This window comes from Trematomus bernacchii, unplaced genomic scaffold (genome assembly GCF_902827165.1).
Source record: "Trematomus bernacchii unplaced genomic scaffold, fTreBer1.1, whole genome shotgun sequence".
NCBI lineage: Eukaryota > Metazoa > Chordata > Actinopteri > Perciformes > Nototheniidae > Trematomus > Trematomus bernacchii.
In genome coordinates, this window is record NW_022988050.1 from 9,281,531 (window position 1) to 9,301,383 (window position 19,853).

At 41.9% G+C, this 19,853-nt stretch overlaps 2 protein-coding genes across 2 annotated transcripts; one reads left to right on the forward strand and one right to left on the reverse strand.

Moving 5' to 3' along the window:
* Window positions 1–811: 811 nt before the first annotated feature.
* Window positions 812–4,451, reverse strand: hpdl (4-hydroxyphenylpyruvate dioxygenase-like). The gene is made up of 5 exons (XM_034118924.1): window positions 3,769–4,451; window positions 3,513–3,679; window positions 3,278–3,429; window positions 2,137–2,264; window positions 812–1,983 (listed from the first exon to the last, which is right to left on the reverse strand). The coding sequence occupies exons 1-5, from the start codon at window positions 4,449–4,451 to the stop codon at window positions 1,797–1,799; spliced, it is 1,317 nt and encodes a 438-aa protein (XP_033974815.1). The 3' UTR covers window positions 812–1,796.
* Window positions 4,452–5,417: 966 nt separating this feature from the next.
* Window positions 5,418–19,757, forward strand: zranb1a (zinc finger, RAN-binding domain containing 1a). The gene is made up of 10 exons (XM_034119196.1): window positions 5,418–5,719; window positions 6,198–7,053; window positions 11,021–11,208; window positions 12,573–12,726; window positions 13,590–13,661; window positions 14,378–14,576; window positions 15,418–15,538; window positions 16,721–16,850; window positions 17,879–18,108; window positions 18,759–19,757. Exons 2-10 carry the CDS (start codon window positions 6,222–6,224, stop codon window positions 18,993–18,995), a joined length of 2,163 nt encoding a protein of 720 aa, XP_033975087.1. The 5' UTR covers window positions 5,418–5,719; window positions 6,198–6,221; the 3' UTR covers window positions 18,996–19,757.
* Window positions 19,758–19,853: the final 96 nt, after the last annotated feature.

The following is a 19,853-nucleotide window of genomic DNA, read 5'->3' on the forward strand; positions in this document are numbered from 1 at the left end:
AGTCCCAACTACACAGTCTGCTCAGAAAAACTTTCGTTTGACAGAGGATGACACTTGAGAAGAAGAAAAACACTGACACCACTTGTCAAAATGCAGAAGTACATGCACTCTTTGCAGTTTTTTCTCTCAGTGGGGGATACTGTAACTACAGTCACACAAAGAGAGCATATGGCTTTCATGGAACCCCATTTCAATTTCACTGCTTCTCATCTTGCCCTCTAATCCTCGCCTATAATGTTTATAGCCAAGTTAATTGAACTGGCACATCCCTGTGGGTTTGGAGATGCCTTCTAAGAAGCCCTAAATCAGTGTTTTTGCCAAAGCATGCACATTGCTAAAAACTCTGCAGCTGTTCTTCCAGTAACGGTTCATCATGAGTGACTGTGTGGCTGAGGCATTCAGAAAAAGAGACGTTGAGCTACGTTTAATTGATTAGTCATAGTCATTTGATGTTTAAATTATGAAATAACGTAATTTATTATCTCAGATCAGCCAACTTTTTGCATGTTAAATTCTGTATGTGGGAACATGTAGGAGGTTAGGTGAACTTAATAAAGTGGTCATTATTCAGTCTGTTTATGAACAATAGCAGAAGTGATAATATAATACACTTTATTTTATAGCACATTTCAAACTTATTCAGAAAGTGCTTTCCGATAAAACCTGAAATAAATGTAAACAGAGAATGATATTAACTAAAAGCAGGAAATTAAGCACATAAAACTAGTGTAAAATAAACAAAATGTTATAAAACGTAAATAAAATCACAGAAAAGCAGATATAGACAAATGTTTTGAAAGATAAAACAGAATCTAGGAGCCCTGAGAGCAAAAGCTCTTCTTTATTTATATAAAGATGATACTCTTGGAAAGACCAGAGTATGCCCAGTGTACACATTAAAAAAACTAGCGGTACCACAGTGAAAATATCAAGTCCTGCATTAGAAAACAGTATTCTTAGCAAAATGCAGCATGGCGTTTAAAAAAAAAGAAAAAAATGTAAATAATTACAATTGCCACTGTAAGTGTATAACATTATTCTTAAATCATAGAACTATTATCATCATTGCATTTACATATTATATACAAATCCTGTTAATATTGTATTTACAATATAACTTTCATATTAAGATGTATCTTAATATTTTACTTAAACCTAACTAGCAGCACAACAATGTAATGTATATTACATTCATGGATTGTTAGTACAGCTGTAAAAAAATAAAATAATGAATATAATTTTCCCAGTACTATGCATAAGTACACACTTTCTGCTCACTGGTGTTTACCTAAGACCTAGGACATTTGAAGAGCTCTTTTTCTGAAATGTGGTTCGACCGCATTCTAAGAAACAAAGAGCACATTAATTGAGGACAGTAATTGGTCTTCACTACTCTGTGAGTAACAGATTTATTGAGGAACAGTTGCTGTGAATTCAGTCGGTTAATTTCCTTTAACAGAGTAAAAACAAAGATTTTTTTTACCGCTACAGGAAGTGTATTTTTTTGGAACATTTTAAGTAGATGTGTACAATCTGTTTGTGTACCATTTTGTCCATAGTGCCGTTTTAAACAGTACAGTCATGTTCAAAGATAAATATCAATACAAAATATTGTACTTGTTATCAGTGCAATGTGTAACGTGAGTAACTGATTCATAAACTGAAATAAAGAGAAAACTAAAAATATATTACATTTTCTTTACGTTCCGCATATTCTTTCCCCAAATAAGTGCTCTCACATAGATTTTTTCAAAAACAGCAGATAAATGAATCCCTTTTAAAAACATGTACATTCACTAATACTGGTCAGATTGCATAGTTTTTTTGGATCCCTCTCCTTGATTCTCCATGTGCGCCTGCACCGACCTCCACAGGGCCCTGATGTTCCCCTCGCCAAAACCTGTGGCCCCTCTTCGCTCTATCAGCTCGAGGAAGAAGGTATCCTCTGCAAAGAGTGGCTTGGTGAACAGCTGGAGGAGGTGTCTGGAAACATAAAATACCAAGGTAAGGACAACCTGTTTCACTGGGTCACCGAAGATACTGAAAAATGACCTTGTTGACCTGATATGTATACAAGAAATTACTTAAAATGTGATGCATGGGCTATTTAGAAAGTGTTGCAAGATGGCCTCACACCTTTTCTTCTCACTGGATGTTGTCTGTGGTAAGGGATCCTGGCACAGGTCCGTGTCCAGTAGAATGCCATTCTGCGCCAGCAACTGGGGACTGTGACCCGCCTCCTCAATCTCCTGCTGTTTTCCAACCTGTCACACCACACAAGATATGTAGAGCAGTTGATAACTAGCATAGAAGATGACACATATGCAAATGTAACCAGTATATGTTACAGTTCATTTAAAAAAAGCGATAATCAGTCACAGAAACTGCTTTAAAAAAAACCCCACCAAAATCAAACAGAAACCCCACAGATAATCCCAGATAAACAATTTGTATTTACTATTATTCAAAGTCAGGCTTGCAGTCGGACTTAAAGATGTTGAAGACTACCAACATTCTAATCTCTACTGGTAAAAAGGTGTGCTGCTGGTTATTGGTGCTTTAAAATTGGACTTGGTGTGTACATTTAAATGTTAGAGTTGCAAATGTATAGGCCGGTACCGCTCTGCAAATTAATATTTTAAAGGCAACCCTAACTATCTTGTGAGTGTGTAATTTTTATTTGATTACACACTTATTACAACATTATAATTTTCCGACTTGTTGAATAAAACGTGGCCAATTTCTTGCATTTATCATGTCAGTATTAGCTTATTTGTTATGGCAAATGTGGGATTGTGAAGTTCTGTAAAAGTCAGTCATACCTCCGTGTAGGGCTGTGCAATTAATCGTATTTTAAATCGCAATTACGATTTTGGCCTGCCACAATTACGAAAACAACATAATCGAAAAAAACGATTATTTTGCTTTGCTAGGTTGTGACAGTGCACTGCAACATATTTGATCTAATTTATTTTTATTTATCATATTTATATATGTTTAGTAGCTTGGTATTTATTATTTTGATATTATTTATTTAAATGTGAATGTAAATGTATCATTTATTTTTGTATTGGTTTTTCAGTTGAATTATACGTTCAGGGTAATCAACAGTTAAAAAGAGACTGTTCAAATTATTATTTGTATTTGTTTTAAAGTTGTTTGTTTCAATACATGGATGTTTTCAAAGTCAATGAATAATCGTATTTAATAATCGTGATATCAATTATTGACCAAAATAATCGTGATTATGATTTTTGCCATAATCGAGCAGCCCTACCTCCGTGTAGTAGGCATCAGGAGGGGAGAAGAACTGGACCCCAGCATGAGCCATTGCCTGAGCACTGGAAACAATGTCCTTTGTGTACAGCCCAATGTGCTGGATCCCAGGGGCCCCATGCTGCTCCAAGAAGGTGTCAACCTGATTCTTACCTGAAAAAGGTACAAGCACACATCTGTTTTAATCTTAGAAATTATAGTAGAATTCAATTAATTGAAGATAATAATATTATTACCTTGTCCGGGCAGTGATTCTGCAATGACGAACTTGCAGTCAGGCTCTTTTTTGTCCACCGAGGGGAGCGTGATACCTGCTTCGCTGCATTTCCAGTACTCCATGGCGGTAAGACGTAGTCCAACGTCCTTGTGGTTCACGACAAAACCTTCATCCACATCTTCATCACTACTCAGAAGCACAGTACTATGTATTACTACTTACTTTCTTACTCAAACATATATAACACAGCAGTATAGTATGTCTTGAATGCTCACCTTTTAATGAAAAACCTCTGGAAACCAAAGAGCTTCTCATACCAGCTCATGACCTGGTGGGTTGATTTCTTGGGACAGACATAAGTTATGTGATCAAAATGTGTGATTGGACAAGACAGGTCCTCCTCTGGCAAGCAGTCCTTTTCAATGACATCAAAGCCTGGCAGGAAGCTCCCCTTGTATTTAGTCCTGTCAATAAGTGTGTGGCACACATTCCCCACAATGGATTTAACCACAGAGTAGGTGACAGTACCCCCCTCGTCCTGAACTGTCGTGAGGGGCACCATGAAATTGCAGCCCAGATTGCGAAGAGTACGGAATGACCTTTCCACATCCTCCACCTCGAAACACACATTGCTCACAGAATCCACCGGGTAATGTGGGCTGACATCGTACAGACATTTTATAGAGTTATCCCGGTCGTTTTTCCCCACGTTGACCGGGTGTGGATCAAATGCATCTGTAAGGCGTAGCTCTTCATTCAAACTCACACCGCTCTGGTTTTGTCTCTCATTCACGATGAAAACAGCCGCTCCTTTTCTGAAAGCAAGCTGCCTGGACGTGTCCGTAAGTCTGGTGGCAAACAAACTAAACTTGAATTTAGAAACAAGGTCGCCAGCTACTTTTTCCGCGTTAGAAACGTGGAGCGAGATGTGGTGCAGCCGGTTCAAGAGAGCTGCCATGTTTTGGATGTGACGTTTTGGATGGCGTCATACATATGTAACTGTAGTAGGCGTGTCCATTTCATTTCACTTCATTTCACTGTCTTATTACTGCGATATTCATTTAGGAAACTGTACACTTTTAAACGTAATAATTGTCTAATATGTTCCCACTTTTTTTTCCTGTTTTCCTACAGTTGTCGCAATGTACTTGAAGTCTCAGAATAAATCAGCGGACAGGAAGTAAACATGGATCCATTCAGTTGCCTATAGCAAAACAATTCCATTGAAACTGTCCATATAATTAGGTTTATGCATAAATGTGTTAGAATATCCAATATTGCTCTCAAATTAAAAACTATTATTTTAAAATGAGATTCAAAGTAGAGGTCAATCAGAGGTTATTCATAATCAATAACCGACTTAAACAACTACAAATGCATCAGTGTTTTCCTTTTTTTTTAAATTGTATTTGCTTATTTATATAAGCAAAGAAATAGACAAATGTTATTATATAAGTTATATAATATATTTTTATTGTGTACAAAATAATTTCATGAAAAGGACTTACATAATTTTGACATCGTTCATTTATAAAATCATTACATTTCTTCCCGCATCCACTGTATGAAAAAAGCTTTAGGGTTTAGACTAAGTTCGTTTATTTTACATTTGTTTTGTTAAATATAATGGGAATTATTCCAGTGTTTTTTTTAAAACATTATATAATATACAAATGTTGTGCCTCATATTAAAAGAAAAAAACATAAAGGGCAACAACTTTAGAAACAGTTTAACCAAAATAGTAAATAATTCTGCCAGTCAACCACATTTCCCAGTTTGTTTGAACCTTTCATAAGTGTCCGTACGTTTATGTACAGGGGGTTTTCATATTTCCGAAATGTCATGAAGGCAACACAGTACTTTCTTTTCATCCAATCGCATTGAGCGCTGAGCCAGATGATTGGTGACGAAGGCAGGCTAGCGTTTATTTTGGCTCAGCCACTCATTTGTCTCGCTGTCGACGCCATTAAACAACACGGAGGCTATGTAAACCATGTAATGTCGCATATTTATACCATGATTCAAGGAGTACAGAGGCTTTGCCAACGTGGGGTTTATTCTGCGAGAGCTTAATGTGTCTATAAAGATAAACATGTGAGACACCGAAGAGGTCGAAATAACTCTGTTTGGGAAAGGTTTGATAGAGCTGGAGGAGGGGGACTGTACATAGGGTTTGTTGTGGTTTTCAGTTTCAGCACTTCAGAAACAGGCGCAGCCGCGAAACGGTAAGACTCTCACATATTTTTCTTACAATATACCAGACTATAGCATGTTATATGATTCTTCTTTCTAGAAAATGTCCATTAACTGTTCAAATACACGGTAACTATGTGAGCTAGGTGGTTAGCTCGCCAGCTAGCAACAGTGTAACATACTACATGTTCACGCCATAAAGCCAGCCGTCATGGGAAACAAACACAGGCTGTTAGCATGCTACATACTGTTACTGATAATTAACAGCCGGCCAGGTTATTTTAATTCAATTTCAATCACTCAACAATCTCGATTGTCATTGAAGATACCCAAACAGATGTTAGTTAGTTTATAATCTGCTGGGATATACTCGAGAGAACTCCATGGAATGTCCTTTTGTTTTATGTATCATAAACGCATCATTAGTCTATCACATTTGTTGACCTTCAAGATTATTCAAAAAGATTTAGTTCATGCCTGACATTTAACTACGTTTATTTATCACCTCAGTTTAACCATCCAAAGTGATCAACAATGACAGAACAGAAGATAAAGTGGGCCTGTGACTACTGCACATATGAAAACTGGCCATCTGCAGCCAAGTGCACCATGTGCCGTGCACATAAGTCAAGGGGTCCCATCATCACAGAGGAGCCTTACAAGAACACGCCTGATCTGGACCCTAGTCCAGGATGGGACCCTCCCAGAACTGAGAGTGGTAGCCACCTCCTCATATGTCCTGACTCCAGCGCTCGGCCGAGAGTCAGGACAGCCGGGATGGCTGAGATTGCCAACAAGTGGTCCTGCCAGATGTGCACCTACCTGAACTGGCCCCGAGCGCTCCGCTGCACACAGTGCCTGTGTCAACGGGCGAGGACCAGCAGCCCCACAGAGACCCCCCAGACTTCAGGCTCCAATGCAGGCTGTCGTCCCGCTCTCCACTCCCCTGTGGATCCCTGTGAGGAATACAATGACAGAAACAGACTCAACACTCATCAGCAGCACTGGATATGTACAGCTTGCACTTACCAGAACTGGCCCACTACTGCAAAGTGTGTGGTGTGTGACAGCCCCAAGCCCAACAACCAGGAAGCCATAGAGCTGGGCGAGTCTGCAGATCCAACACCTATGATCAATATCCAGGACAGGGCTCGGTGGAGGGGCAGCTGCAGTGGGGGCCAGGGCCAAAGGAGGTCCCCTCCTATGCCCAAGAGGGAAGACAATGTCAAAATGGACTTCCAGAGGATAGAGCTTGCAGCTGGAGCCATGAGCAGCAGAGACGAGCAGGAGGTTGACTTCAAGAAGCTAAAGCAGATTAGAAACCGAATGAGGAAAACAGACTGGCTTTTCCTCAACGCATGCGCTGGTGAGTTTTCTTACACAATTAATAACAGCAACTTTGATAATGAATTGATTGATTAACGGAAAAACCAAGCATCTTATTGCAGCGTCTCACAATATATATTTATTCTAGCATTTTAAATGGATAACCTTTTGGTTCTTGGAATGTGATGGTATTTTTCACAACTCTACACCCTTTGTCCCTCAGTTGCTCACCTGAAAGGTCTTACTGGGACAAGTCATTAAAGGGGAAAAAAGGATAAAAATGTGCATTGTCTCACCAACCTTTAGTTTTCTTCCATAATGTCATGCTTAATGATGACTGAGCGGGATGCTCCAGTCAGAGGCAACCATTTTTGTTAAAATTGCAAAATGTTCTATTTCCTCACAGTGCAGGTGGCAGCTCACCCTGCAGGCGAGGGTTGCACTCAGTCATTATTGAATGTCAACATGTCACTGTTTGGCCTCCAAATATTAGAGTACAACAGGAATTTGTTCTAAATGTGTGCATCCACAAGCCCTATGAGGAGAAGTGTTTAATTTCACAAGGTAGTGCTTTCCAGGTGAATAATATCCGCCGTAGTGGAAGGATACTTATCATAAACAGAGAAGAAATGATGCTGAGTCAGCGGTTTGAGGATGTGAAGCTAAAAGGCTTGTAGTAATTCAATCCAACTCATCGCTGGACCCCTCTCCGCCCTTGTTCTGCCACTGAGAGTGTCTTTGAGAAAGTGAGAGGATGTGTGAGTGCTGTGCAGCCGGTGGGGATGAATGGGCCGTCTGGGCAGCGCGGGGAGAGTGTCGCCGTGGACCAGAGACTCTCCTGGCTCGCAGTCAAGCCACCCTGTACACAGTGGCGCTTATGTGCTGAGCCGAGGCCCTAGGAGGCAAAAATAACCTCGACAAGACATGAACACCTGTCAACAACAAAAAAAGCATGAAGGCAGCACATGATCATGTCCTCATGACCTTTGCACCGATTGCCCTTTCCTGCTCGTTGTTGTGGAATAGGAAACTCGACACCTTTTTGTTCTTCCACCATTGTCGTGCATCTACCTCACATTTCAAGCTCTTGATTTAATTCTAAATACTACTGTGCCTCTTTAATCATACCATGTCAGCTGACTTTTCTACAGTTGGGCTCTTCAAAGTGTTTGTCATTGGAGGAAGTGGCGGAGTCGTGCAGCACATTATGACAAAGCCAAGCACTTCCTCTGCTCGCAAAACTGGATTTCTCCTCGCTTGACTGTTTCTAGGTTATTGTTTATCCAGAGCTCTGTATTTGGGCCAAAATCGGATGATCCCATTGATTCCACTGTCCCACAAAAGGAAGCAGCCTGTTTTAAAATGTCCTTTTTGTTTACAAATTCACCGGCCTGTCTTGCAGTTACAGATCATATTTAACTTTTTAAACATGATATTCTTATAGTATGATGTTGCTCATTATGACATTTACAGTTTATGTGATATCTAAAATGATGATATGGATTTGTGCATTGACATCTGTCCAGATTGTCCCCCCTGGTGTTCAGGATGCCCCATTTCTGGCTGTTTAGGCGGTTTGGAGACTTGCATTGTATAGACTGATCCCGGCATAATGGGTTGATGTTAAGGTTTTTAGAATGTGTCCCAATTCCACACAATTTATGAATCCGCTAAAGAACACATTATGTACTAATCTTAATAGTATACTACTCTGGCGCTTAATTTAAGAGACATTCATGTGAAATAAGAACGCAGTGGACAAGTCTTCAAAAAGCCACGCATTCTGTAAGTCCAGGGAACCTCAAGGCTCGTACTCTTAAAGATGCAAATACCGGCTTAAGTATTTCATTTATTTTAATGAATGCAAGTGGACAGAGTTGTTAACCAAACTGCACATTTGGGACATTACTACCTATTTAATTAGCACACAAAGAGGGTCTTTCCCTTTCCTATTATTTTTCCACACATTTAATTGTGTTGTCACATTCTGCCATTTTCTTTTTTGGTTATTATTTAATTGGACAATATAGGGCTATTTAATAAATACAAAAAGAAAGTGAGCGCTATGACATGCAGCACGAAGCACTCATCGTGGTGTTTTTGTTTTTGCAATTTGAGACGGCACAGATCAACAACACATTCAAGTGCACGTAATGTTGGCATTTCATAGAGGGAATGCTCAACATATGCAATGTGGCATTGGTACACACGTGCTTTCTCCATGACAACAGTAACCTAAACCAAGCCCATGTAATGTGCATTTTATTTGCTTTCTTTATACACAGGAAAACCGGTTAATATATTGTATAACTTTATTTTTTAGGCTCTTCCTCATCATCCCAGTAGTTATTCTTCAGCCAAAAGCATTCACCATCCATTTATGGATCAGTGTTATTAAAGTAAAGGGACGAGACGTTCCAGGTGCCGGTTCTCTCGAGGTAACGGTCCTCTCCCTGCGACACCAGCCTCCCATAAGGCAGTTTGTTCAAATTAGCGAGCTGCTGCAGTGTGCTACCTCGCTGCTGCTCATTTCACTCACAACAGATGTTGAGACTGCTACGTCCAGAGGGGGGGGGACGCTAATCTGCACAGACTGTCCTCTGTTTGACACGGCTCTCTGATAGCTCTGCTTCATAAGCTACACTGCTGCTCTGCTGTGTCGTAGCCTGAGTGATAACTGCTCTAACACTGGGTCAGCAAGTGGCTACATCTAGAGGTCATCTGAAATGTGGATTTACTTCACGAGAGCCGTTAACCATGAAATATTTGAGCATTTACATCTCTTGGACTTGAGTTTGTGATGCTAATCCCTCCTGATTTTCATATTAATGGCTTGTGACGAAGAAAGATGTGTTAGCACAGGTTGATGGATATTTCTGCAGCTCTTTCATTGAACATGACGAGCTGTCTGTTACATATTGCTTCTATTACAAGCAAGGGCACAGAGTTGGAACTGCTCCAAAAGCCAGTCTAATCCATTCACATGAATAGTGCTGGTTTCAAAAGGATTCCTGTCTTTCAACATTAATCTTTACAGTTGTGTTTGATAAGTGAAGTAAGACTAGTTTTTCTCATGGAAGATTTGCATATACTCAGAGGCAAATTTTTTAGGTACACACCTACCATGAATACTACCTTTACAAAGGTTATGTTTAGTTTGAAATTGTTTTACAGAACTGTTTAACTGTATGTTTACATTTCAAGTTGACTTTAAGCAACTGAGTGCACAGGCCTTTGGATAAATTGTTATTCTGAACGGCACTGTTCCTTCTGCCTTAATCTTAGATTGTAAACAATGTAGGTGTGTATCTAGGGTTGCAAAGGGGCGGAACATTTCCGGTAAGTTTCCGTTACATTTCCATGGGAAATTAAGCTGGGGACTGTTGGAAATATTCCATATTGGAAACTTTCCATGGGAATTTATGGGAACTAACTGGGAATTGAGGGTAATGTAATCAAATTGTATTATATCCAAGCATAAATATAAACATTTTGTTTTGTCATAAACATCCATTATGACATTTCAACAGACTCATTTGTAAGTAGAACAGAACAAGTTTTTATTATTTTATTGAACAATCATTTGTTTAATTGAAGAACAAAAACATGAATGTTGAGTTAAATATTACTTCTAGAAATCATGTGTGCATGAGATGGAGGAATGCACAGTGCCTGTAGGGGGTGTGGTCTCAATAGCCATGCAGTAAGCAGTGTGCTATGTGCATGTGATTAAGGAATGGCATGGATATTCAAGTGTACTTGAATGGCATCTGTTTGTTTTAGTCAAGATTATGCTAAAATTTACTTTCCCCAACTATATTTAAGTTCCCTATGAAGAGCCAACCTTCAATTTAGAAAAAAAAAAAAAAATGGAAAGTTTCCAACCCTATAAAAACTTTCACAGGCTCCAACTTCAACAGCCTGTGTACACAAACTCCTGGAAAAGCAACTGCACTGATCCATTTCTACATCCTATTTTCTGACCTTCCTTCCTCCCCCTGCTGCAGGCGTGGTGGAGGGAGACCTGGCAGCGATAGAAGCCTACAAGTCGTCGGGCGGAGACATCGCCCGGCAGCTCACTGCAGACGAGGTGCAGCTCCTCAACCGCTCCTCTGCCTTTGATGTGGGCTTCACGCTGGTGCATCTGGCCATCCGCTTCCAGAGGCAGGACATGCTCGCCATCCTGCTCACAGAGGTAAGGCAGAGCTGTTTGTCTTCGCCACCACACTGAGGTTAAAGAGGCCCTTTTATGCTTTCTGGGGTTGTTCCTTTCCTGTTATGTAGCTTTGTGTGCATGTAAATGGTCTGCAAAGGCAAAACATCCCACTTTCGGAGGGTGAAAAGAAGTGATGCAGCACAGGCAGTATGAGCAAGATAAAGCACAAAATACAAATATGAGCCGGAAAATTAGCATAATAGGTCCTCTGTAAAGCTATATCATCCTATTTGAGCAGGTGATCACTTTATTCAACCATCTTTACACATATTTATGACACCATGCAGTAGGGGCTGTACCCGAATATTTGTTCGTTGGAGTACTATTCGGATTTCAATTTCGTTATTCGTATTTTTCGTTTTTTTTGGAAGCAGCTGCACTGCAATATCAACGTAAGAGCTTGTGCCTCTTCCGGGGGTGCTAACACTTAACCATAAACTTTATCGTTTACTTTCTCCGTCTTTATATGTAGATATGACTTTTCTCCGTTAATCTCCGTCACGTTGTTTCCCCCCCCGCTGCTGATTACTACAGAATATCCGGAGCCCGAAAAATGGTATTCGGGACAGCCCTACCATGCAGTGGAATCATGTTCCTCCTCCTATGAAGATTATAGACTCTTTTTAATAAGAATATTCTTTACAGTCATTCAATGAAGTGTGTTATTTAATTTTAAAAGTCCTGAGTGTTTCTGTAGTTTTAAAGCAATTCTTCTCCTCCTCAACTTCGTCAGTCAATAATTGTTCTGTGCCAGAATAGATGATCTAAAGCAGCAGCCTGTAATGCCTTTAATTACAGCAGAAGTGCACTTTAAGGATTAGGTGGAGGATTAGCCTGGCTGCGGTGCTGCCTGCCACTGGCTGCGGTGCTGCCTGCCACTGGCTGCGGTGCTGCCTGCCACTGGCTGCGGTGCTGCCTGCCACTGGCTGCGGTGCTGCCCTGCCACTGGCTGCGGTGCTGCCACTGGCTGCTGATGGACGTGATGCCACAGAGCGGTCTGAAGGAGGGCACGCAGCGATTAGACAGGCCCAGAGGCTGCACTGTGACACAAGTCACTGAGCTCAACAAAGAAAGATGGCCACCGCACTGTATGGCAGAATATCTTTCTCAAAATAACAAATGCACACAATATGTACACTATTGCATTTTATAATTTCTTAAGAAGATCCTGTCATTAGTTGTCTACACTGATCACCCTTAATAAATGAAAACATGCAAGGATATATTTAATGTCCTTTTTGTTTTTCAAAAGTTCCAAAACATCCCTAATTTTCAAGTGTGATCAAGCTTCAGTTACTGTATATGTACCTGTAACTTCAAATGGATCTGTGTGTGTCCTGCAGGTGAACCAGCAGGCGGCGAAGTGCATCCCGTCCATGGTGTGTCCCGAGCTGACGGAGCAGATCCGCAGGGAGATCGCTGCCTCACTACATCAACGCAAAGGAGACTTCGCCTGCTACTTCCTCACTGACCCCGTCACCTTCACCCTGCCTGCAGGTACCCCCCACATCCTGAGGAGCAAATCACTTCACTTTTGGTCTTTCTTGCATGTGTTCAATCTGATACCTTTTGTCTGTTTAACCTAGAATCGTTTGGCTTCCTTTGCTCCCACTGACAGAGTTTCTTGTAGCCTCAATAAACACCTCAAATTAACAACATCAAACCCTTAGAGGAAGATTGACATTGAACACTTAGGCTACTTTTGCTTGCAAGGATATACAAAGTTGTTTTGTTTAAATTCCATGCATAAGTTTCTTCTAAACATCGTAAATCTCCAGTGTGTGACTTCCCTTTCACGAGATTTGAGATGAATGACGTCCGTCCTTCTTGTGCAGCGTTGCCGGGGGGGACAGCAGCTCAGTGTCCCCGTGGCGTGACGTCTTCACTGAAATGACATGCACTTTGCTTTCAGAGAGTCCAGTTGTATTCTGATTCTGCGCTGCCTCTGGGATGAGAGATTATGCAGGCTTCACTGATCGATTCACATTTTTTTTTCATGTTAATGCCAACTATTTCTTTGCAGGCTGAGTTTGGCCAGAGGCCAGCTGCAGGGCGCTCTTCCTCACCCTCTGTCTCTCCCCCCACCTAACAAAGCCACTGCCATTCACTATTGAGCCGGAGAATAGCCACTAGTGTTCTGGCTTTGTGTGTGCACAGTTCAATAGACACACAAACACAACATGCTGTACAGAGCCTGTGTTTACAGTGTGCTATTGACAAAATGTCAGCCATTGAATGGAATCGCAGAGAACATCCCCTCTGTGTGTCATTACTGTAGCGATTGTGTTGCCCTCAGTGCAGTGTACCATTACAGTTATAATGAGCATTAAAACATGATATCTCCCCCTTTTGTCTTCCAGATATAGAAGACTTGCCGCCTGCTGTCCAGGAGAAGCTGTTTGATGAGGTTTTGGATCGAGATGTGCAGAAAGGTACCAAAGATTTGTTCATTTTTATATCTGGTTTCCGTTTTTATCCCCAATCTGTATTTATTTAAATTCAAGTCCATGTGTTTAGTACCTGCTTCCCCGACCAGCTCACCACCTCCTGCTTCATCTTATATCCCCTCTCCAATAATGCTAATGGGGCTAACTGCCCTCCCCCCTCACACTTAAGCAATGACACACTCCCAGCACTGCACCACTGTGTGTGAATGCTTTAAACAAACATGTGTGTGTGCTGAAGTTCAGAGGAGTCCTGTGACCTATTTAAGCTTTCCCAAACTGGGTTACTCATGAGAGTTTCTGGTTGTTGCGCAGAACATAGCTGAGGAATCAGTGTGGGTGTTTTTAGAAATGTTTCAGGAGAAAAGAAAATGATGAGTTATGCGTCGCACAATTTGTTTCTGTAACAACCAGCTGCAGCAGATGCTTGTATAAGACACTCAGCGTAGGATCTGTGCCCCCATGCTGAGTCTTTGTTAACAGATTACCCCCCTCTTTCATTCTGGTTGTTCGCATAAACCCAGTCTTGTTTGTTCATTTGTCAGCTCAGGAAAATTCATATTCCCAAATGGTTTTCTTGGAAATCCTCCTCCTCTTTCTCTATTGGAGACATTTCCACACACAACTGTCTGGAACATGGCTTTATGGACCCTTTTATATCACCCCCCCCCCCCCCCCCCCCCCCCTCCTCCTTGTGTCTGTAGAGCTGGAGGAGGAGTCTCCTGTCATCAACTGGTCTCTGGAGCTGGGCACCCGGCTGGACAGTCGTCTGTACGCCCTGTGGAACCGCACGGCCGGGGACTGTCTGCTGGACTCGGTCCTGCAGGCCACCTGGGGGATCTACGACAAGGACTCTGTCCTCCGCAAGACCCTGCATGACAGCCTGCACGACTGCTCCCACTGGTGAGACCCTCTGACCCACACAGAGCCTATAGTCATACAATCCAAGAAACATGTTATGACCTAAAGCACCGTTTTTTATTAAGCAACATGCCACATATCCAAAGTGTTGTTGATTTCTAGAGCAATTGGATACATGGGCTCTGGGTAATCTGAATACAATTATGAAAAATACTTCAATTTGACACATACATCTCCCCCAAAAGAATGTGTGTAATTGGTATTAAAACTAAAAGGTAGTTAAGACCTAATTATTAAAGAAATGTGTAGTTTAGCATATAAAAGAACCATCCCATTGACAAAATGTTGCATTTGAATAAAGTAAAACATTTGTTATGGACATTTTAACCACCAAATATCACAATTTAGTGACAGGTTTCTGCCTTGTTTTGTGGTTTTGCTTTCAGGATCGTATATGCTGAAGTTATATTTTGTTTCGTTAGATCAAGGACATGTGGATGCACGGCCTAAAATGTGCAAAATGTTGTCCTTGTTGCTGCAGCCAGTGACCCTTTGAAGCCTTGGTGGCAGTTTAGTGGTCAGGGGCTCAGGGTAGAAGCATTTCCTCAGGATATTTACATACTCCGATCACACAGACAGGTTTGATTACTCACTATGTAAACTGATGTTTTTGCCCATTATGTTCAACTAGTTTTCCTTTTACTACTAAAAAGTGTATTTGACTCAAGGCATTTAAATCCAGGTATTTGATGTGATATGCAATACTGTGTCAGGAATGTTTGTTATCCACTTCCTGTCGTACATTCTTGTTGAGATACTGTAGTGGGATAAATATTTTTGATTCGAATGAACGTTGAAAATATTGTCATGTCAATGTTTTTAGGTTCTACACGCGCTGGAAGGAGTGGGAGTCGTGGTACTCGCAGAGTTTCGGTCTGCATTTCTCCCTGAGAGAGGAGCAGTGGCAGGAGGACTGGGCGTTCATCCTGTCTCTGGCCAGCCAGGTAATTATGGGGTTCCTCTGCTTTACTCACTTCCTCCGCCTCATTATCAATCCTCCCAGTGTGCTGTGGACGGACTGTAAGACGCTGTGAGCTTCTTAGAAATGTGTGAGGAGATGGAAGCGCTCTCACAGGCTAATGGCAGCTTAATGACCAACGAGTTGCTTTACATTTCACCAAATGACAATGTGTGAATTCCTCTGACCTGTCACACGTGTTTAAGGCCTTCCTTTCCTTTAAAAACCCTGCATTATTTTAGTTTTCTAAAGAATATTAATATACCCTTTTGAACCTGTGTCCTTTCACTGTAATTTACAAGCGCCCCAAACTCTTAAAATGTTTTTGAATGACCTAAAATTGACAGGTTCAACCTTCTTTTAAATATGACCAAGTTGAGTTTTGTTTCAAACATACCATGATCTACATACCCTTGCTTATTCATTATTTGTATCAACATTCTGAGGTAAAACGTCTTAATATGGATGCCATGTTGTCACTGCACAGATTCTCCATTTTAAACACAATCACTTCTGAGTGAATGCACAAAAGGCTAGCAGCCTTCTCTCTGTGTATCAGCACCGTCTGTCTAAATGCTTACTAAGTGTTGCTCATTCATTTGAATGACAGTAAAGTCAATGACACTGAACGGCAGACACGGTAGGAAGGTGGATCTTCTGTGAATGACAGGGAGGACATCAGCAATTATTACAGATGCCCTGAGATGGAGCTGCAGAGTGACGGACAGCTGTCAGGCTGCTGAGTCGGCACTCCTCCCATCATGTGACCTTGGGATTAGAGGCATTTAGAGAGAGCCACTCCACCGGCAGTACAAACAAACACTGCAAATCCACCATGTGATCATCTGAGATTTGTATATCCATCCCATAATTGTGGATGACTATATTTAAAAGCAGTGGGCTTTCTGCTTATACAACTCAGAGATGAGAAAGAGAGAGGGGGGGGGGGGGAGGGGGCATGCAAATGTGCTGCAGCGCTGCATGTTCTCAGAGTGCAGCACTCTGTTTTGAAATGTGATCACAGAGGACTCGGCCGGCTCAGCACTTTACTGGATTTCTGCTAAATGTGTGATTGAGGGAAGTCGCTATGACGACAGCTACTCGATGATGTGTAAAATGTTGTTTTGTGTCTCTTCCCCCCCCCCCCCCCCCCCCCCCCTCCCCTCAGCCCGGGGCCAGCCTGGAGCAGACCCACATCTTTGTTCTTGCACACATTCTTCGCAGACCCATCATAGTCTACGGAGTGAAATACTACAAAAGTTTCCGTGGGGAAACGTTAGGATACACTCGATTTCAAGGTGAGAGTTTCAAATAAATGTTTGTCACTGTTTCTTTCCACTTTCTGGTGACACCTATGGAAATGAGTGCTCATTGCCGGTGTGTCTTTGCATCTCACTTCCCTGAGATCTGAACAGTAACACCTACTTTCTAATAATGCAAATGCAAAGGTTCAACAGACATTTATTTAATGCAAATCTTTGACATTACTACTTTGAAGCACAGGCACCGGTTTTATCTTTGAACTAGCTGTGACGTCTAGCCCTGCAGGCAGTTTTGTTTTTAATGTTCTGTTCACAAAGAGTTTTCATTGAAACCACTTCTGCTAATGAAACAATGATAGTCCCCATGACAACGGACCACAATTAGATTTTTCACTTCTACCAGCTCCACAAATGAAATTCCAGCGACCTTTTGTTATAGTGGAGAGCAGGCAAGAGCAGGATACCTCTAAAGGTCACCAAGATTTCGATTTGATTTGTAAATATTACCTTGACGTTATACGGGGTTACTCTGTGTACTGACTGTTTATTTAATAAAGACACACCTACAGCAGGGCAGGGTGTTGGCAGCAGCACAAACTGGAGCTGTTTGTTAAAGGAAGCACAGCTGGGGCGCTGAGTCGCTGTGTAACACACAACATTTCTACCTCAGTCCGTCTGTTGAGCTGCCTTTCATTTTGAATACATAAAAGAACCTCTTTTTAATCAGAAAGATGGATTTAAATGTGCAACCTGACTGCTCATGCTGACCAGAGAATAACCGGAGTGACTGTGGTTTGCTCTAGTCCACATTGAACATTGTGTAGTGTGTGTAGTGTGTGTAGTGTGTGTTCTGAGCAGCAGAGGCTGAGCACCAGCACACAGCGGCTCCCTGCTCTCAATGCCCCGGTTGTTTCCAGTCAGATGAAGCGCAGCCTCTTCTGATCTCGGGTCAGATGAGCTCTGACATCTACACAGTCACAAAGAGCTCCCAGCTGATCCACTGTTTAGATACCTGCCTCTCACCTGCCGTGTGTGTGTGTGTGTGTGTGTGTGTGTGTGTGTAGGTGTGTATCTGCCTCTGCTATGGGAGCAGAGCTTCTGCTGGAAGAGCCCCATCGCCCTGGGATACACGCGGGGCCACTTCTCTGCCCTGGTGGCCATGGAGAACGACGGCTACGACAATCGCGGTGCGGGCGCCAACCTCAACACCGACGACGACGTCACGGTAACGCTGCTGCCGCTGGTGGACAGCGAGAGGAAGCTGCTGCACGTCCACTTCCTGTCTGCTCAAGAGGTAGGGACTGATGTGCTGTGTGACATTGTATGACTTAAAATGAAGTGTATTTTCTACCACAAAATCATTTGGTGTTCTACTATTTTAAAAGTATATTCAAGGTTCAAGGCTTTTATTGGTCATACGTACATAGCTACAGTGTAGTTATGACGATGACAATCTTAGGTCACAGTACATACTATAGTAACATTTGAACAGATACTACAAATGTTAATGAAAGCATGAATAGGTTCTGATTTGTTTTATTCTGACTTGCAAGTCACCTTGTTTACTGTAAATGAGAGCAGTCAGTGTTTCAATCCGGCAGAAAACAAAGCATAGTTGTGGATATCAAATCTGAGTGAAACCCCTTTTAAACCAATGTGCTCCTTTTTAACAAAAAATTGCACATTTATTGATAAAAGTTGCTTTCAAAAACAGAAATAAGAATAAAAACAATAAGAATTATGTACAGTTTATGGTTTCAGGTCACCACAAATCGTTCCCAGCCCTCAGTGAAGTGGGTGTTTGGGTTTGTGGAGCATGACTGTGATCACCAGTTTAAACATGTCCTAACAAATGAACTGCGTGTGTGTGTGTGTTTCTGTGTGTGTGTGTGTTTCTGTGTGTTTCTGTGTGTGTGTGTTTCTGTGTGTGTGTGCGTGCCTCAGATGGGCAACGAGGAGCAGCAGGAGAAGCTGCTGAGGGAGTGGCTGGACTGCTGCGTGACAGAAGGAGGGATGCTGGCCGCCATGCAGAAGAGCTCTCGCCGGCGTAACCACCCTCTGGTCACCCAGATGGTGGAGAAGTGGCTGGACGGATACCGCCAGATCCGCCCCTGTGCCTCTCTGTCCGACGGTGAGGAAGAGGAGGACGAAGACGAGGAGGAACACAGCTCTTTAATCTGAGACTGGACACTGTAGGCTCTGGGAGAGTTCCTACCTTACTATCTGTTTTTTTTCCTCTTTCTTTCTCCAACATGTAAATCTTGAACTTGTAATAATGCATGTGATGTGTGAGCTCCGTGGTAGAAAACAAAAGAAGAAGAGATACCAGCACCGACAAACAGAATCCTGATTACTGCTCCTATGAAAGCACATCAAGTCCACTTAGTTCGCCTTTAAGATTTCTCCTTATGTGTTATCAAAGTTATAATCACACCTGACAGAAATACTAAGACATATAGGAACTGTATTTAAGGAAATCCTGAAGCTGCATTTACAGACATTTCATTTACAGAACTGCCTGTCGCTTAAAACGGAGAGGATGCTGATGGCTGTGTGTATGTTAAGGTTTAAAGAGCACCTGTTTTTCTTTCTCCTGATCCCTCTGCAAACCCCTTCTGATGTTTTTGGATTTATTTATTTGTTTAGGAGATTAAGCGTGCGGAGGCGATACCTTTTTTGTTGTTGTTCCGCTCCGTTTTATCCGTGTGATCCGTTCAGTCTTGAAGTATTTTATTTTGCACAGATGAAAACCTACATTCTGTGAGGGAGGGGAGGGGGGGAGGGAAGGACGTACAAGTTTACTGACATTTTTACGTGTGAATTAGTAGCTCTTTGTCATGTTAGTGAGTGGGGGGTGGTGATGCCGGTGGGGAAAAGAAAACCAAACACTCTGCCTCTTTCTATAGAGTGCATTCATATTAAATTTGACTCACTTGCATCCTCTTCGTTGCCCTTGTTTGTTTCTTCTTGCCTGTAACTTAAAATATGTCTAAATATAGTCCAGATTAATAAAGGATGGACCCGCTCTGGAGTCCAAGT

What these genes read in the sequence shown, in the direction of transcription:
- hpdl (XM_034118924.1), bottom strand. Translation starts at nt 4,451, where the DNA reads ATGGCAGCTCTCTTGAACCGGCTGCACCACATCTCGCTCCACGTTTCT. An exon ending in CAGAGGTTTTTCATTAAAAG is followed by an intron (nt 3,680 to 3,768) that starts GTGAGCATTCAA and finishes GCTTCTGAGTAG; the next exon opens with TGATGAAGATGTGGATGAAG. An exon ending in AGAATCACTGCCCGGACAAG is followed by an intron (nt 3,430 to 3,512) that starts GTAATAATATTA and finishes TACCTTTTTCAG; the next exon opens with GTAAGAATCAGGTTGACACC.
- zranb1a (XM_034119196.1), top strand. Translation starts at nt 6,222, where the DNA reads ATGACAGAACAGAAGATAAAGTGGGCCTGTGACTACTGCACATATGAA. An exon ending in TTTCCTCAACGCATGCGCTG is followed by an intron (nt 7,054 to 11,020) that starts GTGAGTTTTCTT and finishes CCCCTGCTGCAG; the next exon opens with GCGTGGTGGAGGGAGACCTG. An exon ending in GGATCGAGATGTGCAGAAAG is followed by an intron (nt 13,662 to 14,377) that starts GTACCAAAGATT and finishes TTGTGTCTGTAG; the next exon opens with AGCTGGAGGAGGAGTCTCCT.